The sequence below is a fragment of the Peromyscus californicus genome, unplaced genomic scaffold (genome assembly GCF_007827085.1).
Source record: "Peromyscus californicus insignis strain IS unplaced genomic scaffold, ASM782708v3 Scaffold_11__1_contigs__length_118956290, whole genome shotgun sequence".
Taxonomy (NCBI): domain Eukaryota; kingdom Metazoa; phylum Chordata; class Mammalia; order Rodentia; family Cricetidae; genus Peromyscus; species Peromyscus californicus.
The window spans coordinates 1674520-1686680 of record NW_026294402.1 but is presented as its reverse complement, the minus strand read 5'-3'; the positions used below and the strand labels follow the sequence as shown (position 1 = coordinate 1686680).

Here is a 12161-nt window from a genome sequence, read left to right as displayed (position 1 = left end):
GGCTGATCTTTGTGAGTTCAAGGCCAGCCTGGTCTACAGAGTGAGATCCAGGAAAGGCGCAAATCTACACAGAGAAACCCTGTCTCAAAAAAAAAAAGGTTTACCTTGAAACTGTGACCCTTAAATTTGCTTATTTTCTTCTTCTTTTTTTCTTGGTTTTTGGTTTTTCAAAACAGGATTTCTCTGTGTATTCTGAGCTGTCCTCAAATTTGATCTGACCAGGCTGACCTCAAACTCACAGAGATCCACCTGTTTCTGCCTCCAGAGTACTAAGATTAAAGGTGTGTTCAACCACTGTCTAGTCAACTCATTTACTTCTAAATTCAATAAGAAAGACTTTCATTTCCATTTTCCTTAATTTTGTTCATAGGATTAAATTATCAATTTCTTTTAAGAGTCTTTGGAAAGAAGCAAATGTCCATACAGGAAACATGGGATAAGATTCCAATTTTACTATTTTTCCCATTTCCAATATTTTTTGCAATGATTGTTTATAATGGTGATATTTACAAACTGGTAGTTTTTGTGCTAAGTATCTGGTTTCAAAGGTATTGATTTTGCTAAATTCCAATAATACAAAAATAACACTTCAGTGGGGGAAATGTATTCTGTTGATTATATTAAGTTTAATTGAATTCAGCTTCAAAATCATTTTAATTCATTTATGGCAAAATTTTCATAAGCAAAGCCTAGTGTTGTGGCTTCAGACTGAGATTGGTTCCCTTCCCAAAGTAACTCAGAAAGTGTAGAACACCATCCATTGCAGGAATTATCTTAATGAACGAATCGCTGGGATGAAGTGACACCAACAGAATCATTTATCGTCCCACAGATCACAGTGGTTGGAGATGAAAAAGCAAGGAGTTGTATTTCTCTCTTCTGATGTTCCCATTGTTAATAACAGATGAACACCAAGGATTCTGTATGGCTACTTCACAAAGATGTTCCACAAATTCCCCCACCCCAGATACCTCATAGGGTTTATTTTAGATTGCATTGAGTGTATTTGGTGTTTTGTTCACCCGCAGTAACCCTAAAACTTGATATAAAACCTCCCCAGTGTACAAAGCTTTAAGAGCTTCCAGCAGATAATTTGTTGCAAAGGAGGCTGAGAGCTAATGATTTGTGACTCGCATGGATTTAATGTGAAAGAAAAGCAGACGGAAACACACTCAGGAAACTGCTAGAGATTTACAAAATGTCCCCAGCTTTCTTCTACCTTTGCTCTTCCTCTCCCCTAGCATGTAGTAATTTTGTTTTTCTTTTGCTATATGCATCTGTGAGTCTGAATGTCATCTAGCTGTTAAACAGAATCTTCAGTAAGCTGAACAGTTTTCCAACCTTAGTTGGCATGCTTGGCAGGAAACAAAGACTTGAGAGGAGCAGCTGTCCAGAAGGAAATGGGAAAAAAATGAAAGAGAATCCTAAATAAATACTTGACTCTCACATACATATGCCTGCAACAAACAGATCACCTGTTTACTATGAGTCAGAATTACTTTCATTTTGAATGTATGAATCATTATATTCTAATATAACTTCTAAGTCATAATGTTCCTCGTCGTAAAATGATGATTGGGAGATCAGTGCAGTTACTGCAAATTAAAACTTTTTAATCTACTTTCTTTACTCAAAATATCATAAAAATTGCATTGCCTGATGGTACAGAAAAATATTTCTTTAATTTTGTTCCCTCTATTATTAAATCATATGAAATCCCATTTAGTTGCAAGTCTCTTGATAGATATTGTAAACAACTACATGAGTTTCCAGATGTTTCAAAAATAAAAACCTGACTCCCATTTCTGTCACTTGTTAACCAAGTGAAATTAGATATTCACTTAACCTCCTTGACTCTCAGTTTTCCTGTCTGTAAGATGAGACATGCTTACTTCAAGATGCAACACAAAATGTAAATGAAAGTATGTAGCTCAAGAACTCAACATTGTACCTGTCACAAAGGAAACACAAAGTCAGGAAGAGAAATTACTTTTTACAATAAATCTGCTGTTCCTACCACTAGTATCCCTTTACTCTTATCACAAAGAATTTACAATCATCTTGATCACAAGGAGACAAAGGACAAATCATGTCTTGTTTTGTTCTGTTTTGAAGGCCTATCTTCCAGTAAATTGCCCGACACAAAGCAGGTGCTTAATAAAGGATTGATTAAATAATAAACTTACAGCTTTTCATTAAGCAAACTATTTACCAGGTTAGAAGAATTGATTAGATTATGGGCAAACCAAAGAAATGCATACAAAATTAATGCAGTAATGTGCTTACTAGAGGTGTAAAATTCCTCGGTGTTCAAGTACACAAAACACTTTAAACTTTATCTTCAACTTTAGTGCCACTTGAGAGCACTAACATAGCTTGCTCTACTTAAATATTCTAACTGTACACAGATATATCACTTATAATGTTTTACGCACTGTTTTATGTGTATAGTTTTGTTGTTTTCTGTATACTCTTCCATAGTTTTATTAGGCCACTATAAAAAGTTGAAAAGAATTTGTTCGTAAAGCTACTAATATTTTATAGTTTAGAAAGTCATCCCTTTCAAGCTATTCATGAATTTGCATGATTGCATTCATAGTTTGAAAAACATGCTAAGCTTTCATACAGACCTCTTTCTGATTAATAAACATTCGTCATGAAAGAAGGGACAAATAATTACCTTAATTTTATAAATGGCAAAATTTACTTCTTACTCCATTCTAATCTTGAATATCTATCCAGTTCCAAGGATCTGGGTCACATGGACCTGACAACCAAAGGAAGAATTTAAGAAAATAGTATAAGGACCTGTCCTGAATTGTTTCCCACAGTAAAATCATGTGGAGTATCTCCATGAGAAAATAAAATTTTAAGGCTTTCCTCATTTTCTTAAGTTTTTAATTGGGTTCTATGTTTACAAGGTAGTTTGAATGAAGTCGGAATTGGTATTGGCCTGTTGTACACTCTGTAGATCAAGTTGCTTTCTATTCTAGAGCTCCAAATGCAAGTTTAAATTCTTTAACTGACAGTTTTTTTTAGAGAAAAGAAAAAAACTCTTAGGACAATCCTAAATTAAGGTTAGAGTATAATCTTATAAGATGTAAGTATATTGTATCAACAATGTTGTGGTTACTACTTTTCATGTGGTTACAATATAGTTACTACTTTTCTGAAAATGAAACACTGAATATAGCCAGGAGTTACCTCCATACAGTGTACAACAAACCTATCAAACCCCTCTTTCTGTTTATGGATAGGTAGTAATAGATCAATCACTCTGGGCTGACTAAACCATCTCTTAAATTAAAGCCTTAAAATACTGTTATTTAAGTGTGTGTGAGAGAGAAAGTGTGTGTTTGTGTGAGTGTGTGTGTGTGTGTGTGTGTGTGTGTGTGAGAGAGAGAGAGAGAGAGAGAGAGAGCACATGTGTGCTTTCAATGAAAACAATTAACGATTATTAAGCACCGAGAAGCTATTCCAGATGATGAGGATGCTCTCAATACTTCTTGCTCCCATTCTCTGTCTCATTTGTGTAGAAAACTAAATGGGACTATCAAAGTGTGTGTTCCTTACATGTAGAGGGAAAAGCTTCCAATGGAGACCTATTTCATAATTAACTTACAATTCGTGAAGCACATTTCTTATTTAAAGTCAAAACATGGGACAGCAGGAGCAAATTGAATTTAACACAAGTAACTAATATATGTGTCTTGAAGCTATTATCTCTTATTTGAAGAACTGTAGCAAATGCCTTGCCTGACAAAAACACTTTACTTGACACACTTGAAAACGGTTTTTTTGGAAAAAAAAAAGGGGGGGGGGAGGTACAGAATATGAAATTATACAACCTTAAATAGATTTTTAATACACTATAGTGGCTACTAAATAATTTCTAATTTCATGAACTATTTGGGAAATATTAGTTTCAAGGCTAAAAGTGATTACTCTTCTCTAGAAACTTACTAATGGAAGCTGGGCAGTGGTGGTGCACACCTTTAATCTGAGAACTGGAGGCAGAGGCAGGCGGATCTCTGTGAACTGGAGGCCAGCCTGACCTACAGAGTGAGTTCCAGGACATCCAAGGCTATACAGAGAAAATCTGTCTCAGAAAAAAAAATCCTAATGTATTTATTTTTCTAAAGTCATAGTACTAGGTACATAACAATCACTCAAAATATTTTTAAATTTTACTTTTATTATTCAATGTAAACCAGTTTAATACAATTCTAGGTATATTTATATATTTATCTCTTATTAATAATTTCTAGCTAAATAAAATCATGTAAAAATAATAAGTATATTCTCTTGTCAAAACTTCTAAAACTATAGTTACAGAAATGTTTTTAAAACGTTTTGTAGTTTCTCCTTTACAGTTCTGCTTCTCTCATTGTAGGAATCCCCCTATGTTATGTACAAGAAAAACCACGAAATGTTTGAAGGAAATGACAAGTACGAAGGCTACTGTGTAGATTTGGCATCCGAAATTGCAAAACATATTGGTATCAAGTACAAAATTGCCATTGTCCCTGATGGAAAATATGGAGCGAGAGATGCAGACACTAAAATCTGGAATGGGATGGTGGGAGAGCTTGTGTACGGGGTAAGCAGACTCATTTATGAGGAATTCACTCACATAATCCTGAAGCTTCTTTGCCCTTGGACATGTATCAATTTTTAAGCATCCATGACTGTTTTCTAATTTATAGCAATATTTCACAATGTATTCATTATATTCAAACACTTCTCTCTTTCATGAGAAATGCAAATTCCAATAACAGAACTGATCCTAGTAACTTAAAATAAGAAAAGAGATAAAAATTCAGAATACAGTGTCCTCCACATAGCACAGAGACAGGAATGAAAACAAAAGCAACATTGGCCTCAGAATCTGAGGTGAATACGCCTTGAACTGGTAGACCATAGACAGTTTCAAATATCCATGAGCAATCTGTTACTGAGAAGATTTCCTCCAGTAGGATAAAATTAGTGGCTACTTTATCTAATTATGTGTTCCTTGTTATTCATAATTGCTCATAAGTGTCTTTTAACTAATTTCTGATTACTGTAGTCTCCAAGTGTCTGAAATATTCAGTAGTATTGTGTTTCTTACAATTCTTCCGGCCACAGTAAATATACATTATATACATTTCAGATAATGCACCTTTGCTGTCTCTCTCTCTCTCTCTCTCTCTCTCTCTCTCTCTCTCTCTCTCTCTCTCTCTCTTCTCTCTCTCTCTCTTTCTCTTCATTCTAGAATACATAACAAAACACAAAAGCTAGACTGTTTTCCAAAATAGGCCTCTCACACAGCACGCTGTGCCCTTCCCCTCAGCAAGCACACTGGATGTAGAATGAGCACATTGATTGCCAAGAGCAATCACAACACAGCACAGCAGCCACGTTCTGCCTGAATGAACAAGATCAAGGTCCCTTGTTTTCAGCAGCCACTGTAGTATCAAACCCTAGTGATACTATAATATGTTCAAAGTTCTGAGTCCAAACCCGTAGTGCACAGTAAGGTTTGTGCATCCAGGAACCAATAAAAGCAATAAATGCATGAACTGAATTATGAAATGTTCTAAACGCTAATTTTTAGTTCACAGATTTCACTTTCAAAGCACACACTATCTCCAGTTAATCCTCAAAAAACCCCTTTGAAATAAGGAATTACATCGAGAGGCATCCTTCTCCAGGAAAAAGTAAACAGACTCAGGAAATAGGCAAAGGCCACAAAAGGAATCAAATTCCTGTCTAGAAATTCAGTGAAATAGTTTCAAAATTCTGCATCTCAGTTTTCTTTCTTTTTATTATTTAAAATAATTTTTAAATTTAAATGCATTTTGATCAGATTCTTCCCCTGTCCCAGGTCATTCCACATCCTCTCCCCTTCCTTATTCACTCAAATTTAAGTTCTTTCTCAAAAAACAAGCAAAAATCAAACACAACAACAAACTCACCAAAAATAAATAAATAAAACAACACCAAACTATAACCAAATAAAAGCACACAAAAAACTGTGGAAGACAACTAGTCCTGAACAGGAGACCTATCCTGGAGTGGTTGATATACCTAGTGTCACTCTATTGGAGAAAACTGAATCCCCCTCTCCCAGTGGGTATAAATAACAGTTCAGTTGTTAATCTTTACTCTAGTAGCTAGGTTGTCATTTATTCCTGCCTTCTTTCATTTTTAAAAAATATAACAAAATAAAATAAGATAAAACTAAAGTTATTATATTAAAGTTGGACAAGACAAACCAACGGAAAGAAAAGACCCCAAGAGAAGACACACTAGTCAGACACCAACTTGTTCACATACTCAGGAGTCCCTCAAAAACACTAATAGCTATAATGTATACACAGACATCCTGGTGCAGACCCCTGTAAGACCCTGTGCTTTCTTCCTCAGTCTGTGCGTTCATATGAGCTTTGCTTGCCCTCCTGGTGTCCTCCATCTCCTCTGGCTCTTAGATTGTTTTGACCTTCTCCTCCATGGGGTTCTCTGAGCTCTGAGGGGAGGAATTTGATTGCATCCCTTTTTTCAAACTATGACACAAGAAATATTTTCCACAGGGTGCAGTACAGTTGCTAAAACTTCAGCTGACATGGAAAAATGGGTCTCATTGTACATAAAGCAACCAGTTTGCCATCCAAAAGAAAGACTCACTGAGTGCTTCATTGACTCAAGATGAAGAGGAAATTAAGTTTAAAAAATAATATGCAAAATATATTTTACAACAGGGTTCATTGACAATGTCATATGGGTTTTAAGTTCTGAAGGAGGAATCCCTAAACATTCTGCTCTTAATACTTCAACTTCTAATACTGTAAGCAAATTTCAGAAAATGGCATGATCCAAATTGTTAGAAACATAGACTAAATTCCCTTACTCAAAATATGCTAGGTCAGAAGACTTAAATTTTTAAATTTTTCATGTTTAATGATATTTTCATATCTATAATGGGAAATATTAGGATAGGGCCCAATTATAAACATGTGGATAGAATTTTCCACTTGCAACTAAATATTTGCCCCTGAAAGCTCTCAGATTGTGGAGCATTCCAGATTACTAAGTATATCACTACTTAACTATAGATAGTCTGACCTACCTGAGAATTTTCTGGGATATCTGTTTCATGTCTCTCTTGTAGAGCTCCTGTCCTGCTTATATCATCCCTCCACAAGTGTAGTGACCATATTTTATTTGGGAGAAATTGCTTAAATAATTTTTAAAAATGATACAAGAGATCATAAACAACACACATGTCAGAGTAACAGAAAGTCCCAAAAGTATGCAATTCTCAGAGAGCAGAGAGATAACATGAGGATCTTAATAACAACACACTGTTTCTTCAGCAGATCTGCAGATATTTGAAGACACCAATCTCTATCTCTTAATTTGTCCAAGTTGTCTCAAAGGAATTGTCTTCATTCTCTAACAGGTTCCACAGGCTCCTTTTTACTGTGGCTTGTACAGTCTGTTCTTGACTCTCAATTTCTTTTCTTTCTTTCTTATTCTTAACATATATTCAAATGCCTAGTTTGTAAAGTTTGAGGTAAAATATAGTCATTTTCTCCTAGACAAAGCCTATTAGAGAGTAAAATGACAAGCTATGGACCCATTATCTTTAGTTTACTCTTTGATAACTGCTATTGTAATTGTTACACATTGATTGCCTTGTATCACTTACATAGAGAGCTAACATACCACCACATAGGGACCTGACTTACATTAACACTCCCTGAATCTCTCTCTCTCTCTCTCTCTCTCTCTCTCTCTCTCCCACTCTCCCTCCCTCCCTCCCTCCCTCTCTCTCTCTCCCTCTCTCTCTGAGCATGTATTTGTGTGTCAATGTATATGTGTTTGATCATGAGGAAGGAATAAAGGACATTCCATGGTTCACTTAACACCAGATTACCTGTGGTATGAGTGAGTGGTGGAGTGAAGGAGTGAAGAAGTGATTTCTTATTGTCACTCCAATGGTGTTTAAGAATAAAAATCTTATCTAACTCCAATGGAAGCATCTCATACACTCCATTCTATGAATCAATGAAAGGTAATGAGACAAGGCACATACAATCCCAGGGTGAACACACAGTGTGCATATATATCCTCACCATTGTGCTGAGCTGTGATCATTATGCCAAACCAGGAGCCTGAAGCTATGTAGCAGTGAATTTAAGAGTGGTTGTCTCTAAATAAATCTAAAAAAATAAAAATAAAAAAGGTCAGTGGTTAAGGGCACCTGATGCTTTTGCACAAAGAGTGGAGTACGGCAGTCGGTTTCCAGCATTATTATTGGCAGCCCACAGCCTTCTGTAACTCTAGCTCCAGAGGACCCAGTGCCCTCTTCTGGCCTCTGTTGGAACCTGCCCACATGTGCACACACACATATATCAAAATAAATAAATCTTTTAAAAATTGATAGCCTCTGGGAAAGGTGATGTCTAAATGTGCCTGATCCTATTTTGATGAGAACTATTTTCCTTTAAAGTAAATAAAACTTGCCGGGCGGTGGTAGCACACGCCTTTAATCCCAGCACTCGGGAGGCAGAGGCAGGCGGATCTCTATAAGTTCGAGGCCAGCCTGGTCTACAGAGCGAGATCCAGGAAAGGCGCAAAGCTACACAGAGAAACCCTGTCTCAAAAAACCTAAAAAAAAAAAAAAAAAAAAAAAAAAAAAAAAAAAAAAAAAAAAAAAAAGTAAATAAAGCTCTATTTTAATGTCATTCCGACCACAGTTCAGTTTTTATGGCACAATTTATATAATTCCTGTCTAGATGTTTGCCAGACTCAAGTTTAACAGCTGCCACAGTGTGGAGAACTCAGGCTCAGTTCTGACAAGCAGCAGGAAATGGGCCACGTAAAATACTTCATCAGCATCAGATAAAGAATCCGTCAGCACATGCTCACTAATGTCCAGTTAAGGGTTTAGTAGATAATCACTTGTTAGGGTAAACAGGCAAAAACACAGCCCCATTTTAGAGATGCAGGAAAAAAATAACTCAGGGTCACCAGACAATGGAAAGGTGTCTTGTGATTTTGATATCTAAGAATTAAAGCTACTGTGTTCTAAAATTTTTGTTTAAAAGAATATTGGAAAGAGAAAATCAAAGAATGTGTATCACGAGAAGCAAATGCCAATTTCCAGATTTTGTGTGTGACCTGAGCTGGAATATGTTGTCAGTTAAGAACAGGGGGGTTTAATGAAGCAAACACTGATCAGGCAGTACCCATGACAGTATTTGTTCAGGTGGGCATGGCAGCACAGGTATGTAATCCCGGCACTGGGAAAGCTGAGGGTCATGAATCCATGGCCAGCCTAAACTACATAATGGGATTCTGTCAAAAAAAAAAAAATAATAAAGTAAACCTTTGTCAATTAAAAAGGTTCTATGTAACTCAAGTAATATCTAATGAAACCAAACCACTACATGTTTTATTAGCCTATAATTGGAATGTATCACTGCTGGCACCCAAAATGCTTTTTAAAAAAATGAATGCATGACTGGTAAACTTTGCTGATCACTCCACTGATAACTGCCTCATGGAATTCACTAACGTGTGTTTCCACATCTCTTTTCTCTTATAGAAAGCGGAGATTGCTATTGCACCTCTGACAATCACTTTGGTACGCGAGGAGGTCATCGACTTCTCTAAGCCTTTCATGAGTTTAGGCATCTCTATCATGATCAAAAAGCCTCAGAAATCTAAACCAGGAGTGTTCTCCTTCTTGGACCCTCTGGCCTATGAGATCTGGATGTGTATAGTGTTTGCATACATTGGTGTCAGTGTGGTCTTGTTCCTAGTCAGTAGATTTAGTCCATACGAGTGGCACACTGAAGAGCCCGAGGATGGAAAGGAAGGTCCCAGCGACCAGCCTCCCAATGAGTTCGGCATCTTTAACAGCCTCTGGTTTTCCCTGGGTGCCTTCATGCAACAAGGATGTGACATTTCACCCAGGTTAGTGTCAAAACTGGCACTCTTGTCCAGTTCTCAGAGATCCTAAATGTTCTCCACAGTTTCTCTCTGTCTTCCTCTCCAGGAGTCAGAACATTATCTGAAATGCAGGAAAAATTGCAATTCTCCCATAATCATATTTTATAACTAACTTCTTCCAAGCTACCACAAAACGTAGATGCATCATAAAAAGTAACTTCCTCACCAGAAAAGTAATTATGCAATCTACTGCCACTCCCCAGAATTATTTGTAATAGTATTCATTCAGTGGCTTGACAGGTGTTAACCAAATCTAAACTGTAGAATAACACCCATTTTTATGGTATCTCTTATCAAAAAACTGTTGCTGCGACTGTTATTGTGAACCATCATCAAAAATTAATATTGAACTTAACTCATGTATCTTAAGGGAAAGCTCCGCTCTGGGTTTTCTGAAAATGTGAATGGGTGTGTTTTGTAGTAGACATATATGGTTTTTCATAAAGCACATAAGGAGGCTGAGCATCAGGGGACGATCTGGCCATGTAAGCGATATGCTAATTTTATAACTGTTTCTACAATGGGGCATCCTGATTTACTTTCTTTCTTGCCACACTGTTACTGCAACACACAAACTCCAGCTTGCTACATGAAAAATGCTTGATTTCTCCCACATTCTGACCTCCATGGCATCCTGAAGAGCTCTGATGGGCTCTCCCTCAGTCTCTGAAAGGTGTCTACTATTGTGCAGAAAATCTAAACTCTATCTTCTGCAGCATGAAGAGAGGCTAAAACATTGCCAACTAAACCAGAATACCGTGTTGTCTTTTATCAACAGCTGTATCCTACTTCAGAGATGCTGAACCATCAGAGAGGGTACTGAGGACATTATGCAGATTCCCCTTTGCTGTCTACCAGAAAGGACAGTTCCACATTTCTGCCAATAAAACAACAAATTCATTTGCCATGTTTCAGTGGCACTTAATTTTAGCAATAATGTAAAAGACACCATTGTGCATCAATGTAAGCCTCATTCTTTAGTAGACTAACAGAATATAAGACAATATTTGAGACTGTAACTTTTAAATATGATTGGGAATTGGTGACATTTCTTTCTTCTCTCTGTGGTTTAGAAAGAGGAAAACTGTATGATCTTATCCATGTTTAGATCCCTGTCAGGTCGAATCGTTGGAGGTGTCTGGTGGTTCTTCACGCTCATTATTATATCATCTTACACTGCTAATCTGGCTGCTTTCCTGACTGTGGAGAGAATGGTCTCCCCCATAGAAAGTGCAGAAGACCTGGCCAAACAAACAGAAATTGCATATGGAACACTGGATTCTGGGTCAACAAAAGAATTCTTCCGAGTAAGTCACAGGAACCTTCATAATTCTGAATTCTAGGCAATGTTTGCAACACTAATATCATGACCTTAGTGTGGATTGGAACGCACAATGGCAACAGATGACTTTACTACTCAGTGTGTCTTTTTGGGTTTTTATTATTGCAATTTTAACTTGCCAATGGTGCACACTACAAGAGGAAGAGGCTTTAAGAAATGACAATAGTAAAAAGGTAACTAAAGTCACTTTATAATCTGACTTACCCAATATTCAGTGTTACTAGCTCTCTGATCATTTTACTTCATGCAAGATTAGAATTGTATCTATTTTGAGGCCAAGAATATGAAAATAGAAAGCAAACCTTTCTTTTAAAGAAAGACTGCATTTAACTTGCTGTATCTGACACCCAAAACCTCAGTGGCAGACTCTTTATGAGCTGAATCACTCTGTAATCTATTCCAAAGCTGTAGTTTTCAAAGCAAAAGGTTTGCTTCCTTACAAAATTCTACTGGCAAGAAGTGTACCTCCTTAACAATCATTCTGGAGACCTCTATAGCAATGGCTCTGGGGACCTCTGTAAGATTGTATGGAGGTTAGATTTGGCGACTTTTGTTTGGCAGTAAAATGTTTCAAATTGATACAACTGTGTCACACGTGGATGAGGCTCCTTTGGCTTTCTGTCACTGAAGCATGGGTATTTGTCTTAGTCTGTTCTGTTATTTTTTTCAGTTGTTCCATCGGACTTAAACTGTTTTTAATCACTTTAATTTTTTTTTGTTTTAAGACAATGTTTCTCTGTGTAACAGCTCTAGCTGTCCTAGAAGTAGCTTTCTAGACCAGGCTGGCCTTGAACTCAGACATCTGCCTGTCTCTGCCTCC

The 12161-nt window shown here is 36.8% G+C and overlaps 1 protein-coding gene across 9 annotated transcripts in view; it reads left to right on the top strand.

Moving 5' to 3' along the window:
- The window catches only part of Gria4 (glutamate ionotropic receptor AMPA type subunit 4), a 371791-nt gene that overhangs the window by 311417 nt on the left and 48213 nt on the right, over positions 1-12161 (top strand). For all 9 annotated transcript variants that reach the window (XR_008221303.1, XM_052751502.1, XM_052751493.1 and 6 more), the window contains exons 11-13: positions 4394-4600; positions 9593-9963; positions 11108-11306. Coding sequence is in view for 8 of the 9 variants with exons in the window: in XM_052751502.1 (XP_052607462.1) it covers positions 4394-4600; positions 9593-9963; positions 11108-11306 (777 nt within the window). In the remaining variant the exon portion in view is untranslated. The remainder of the gene's footprint in view (positions 1-4393; positions 4601-9592; positions 9964-11107; positions 11307-12161) is intronic.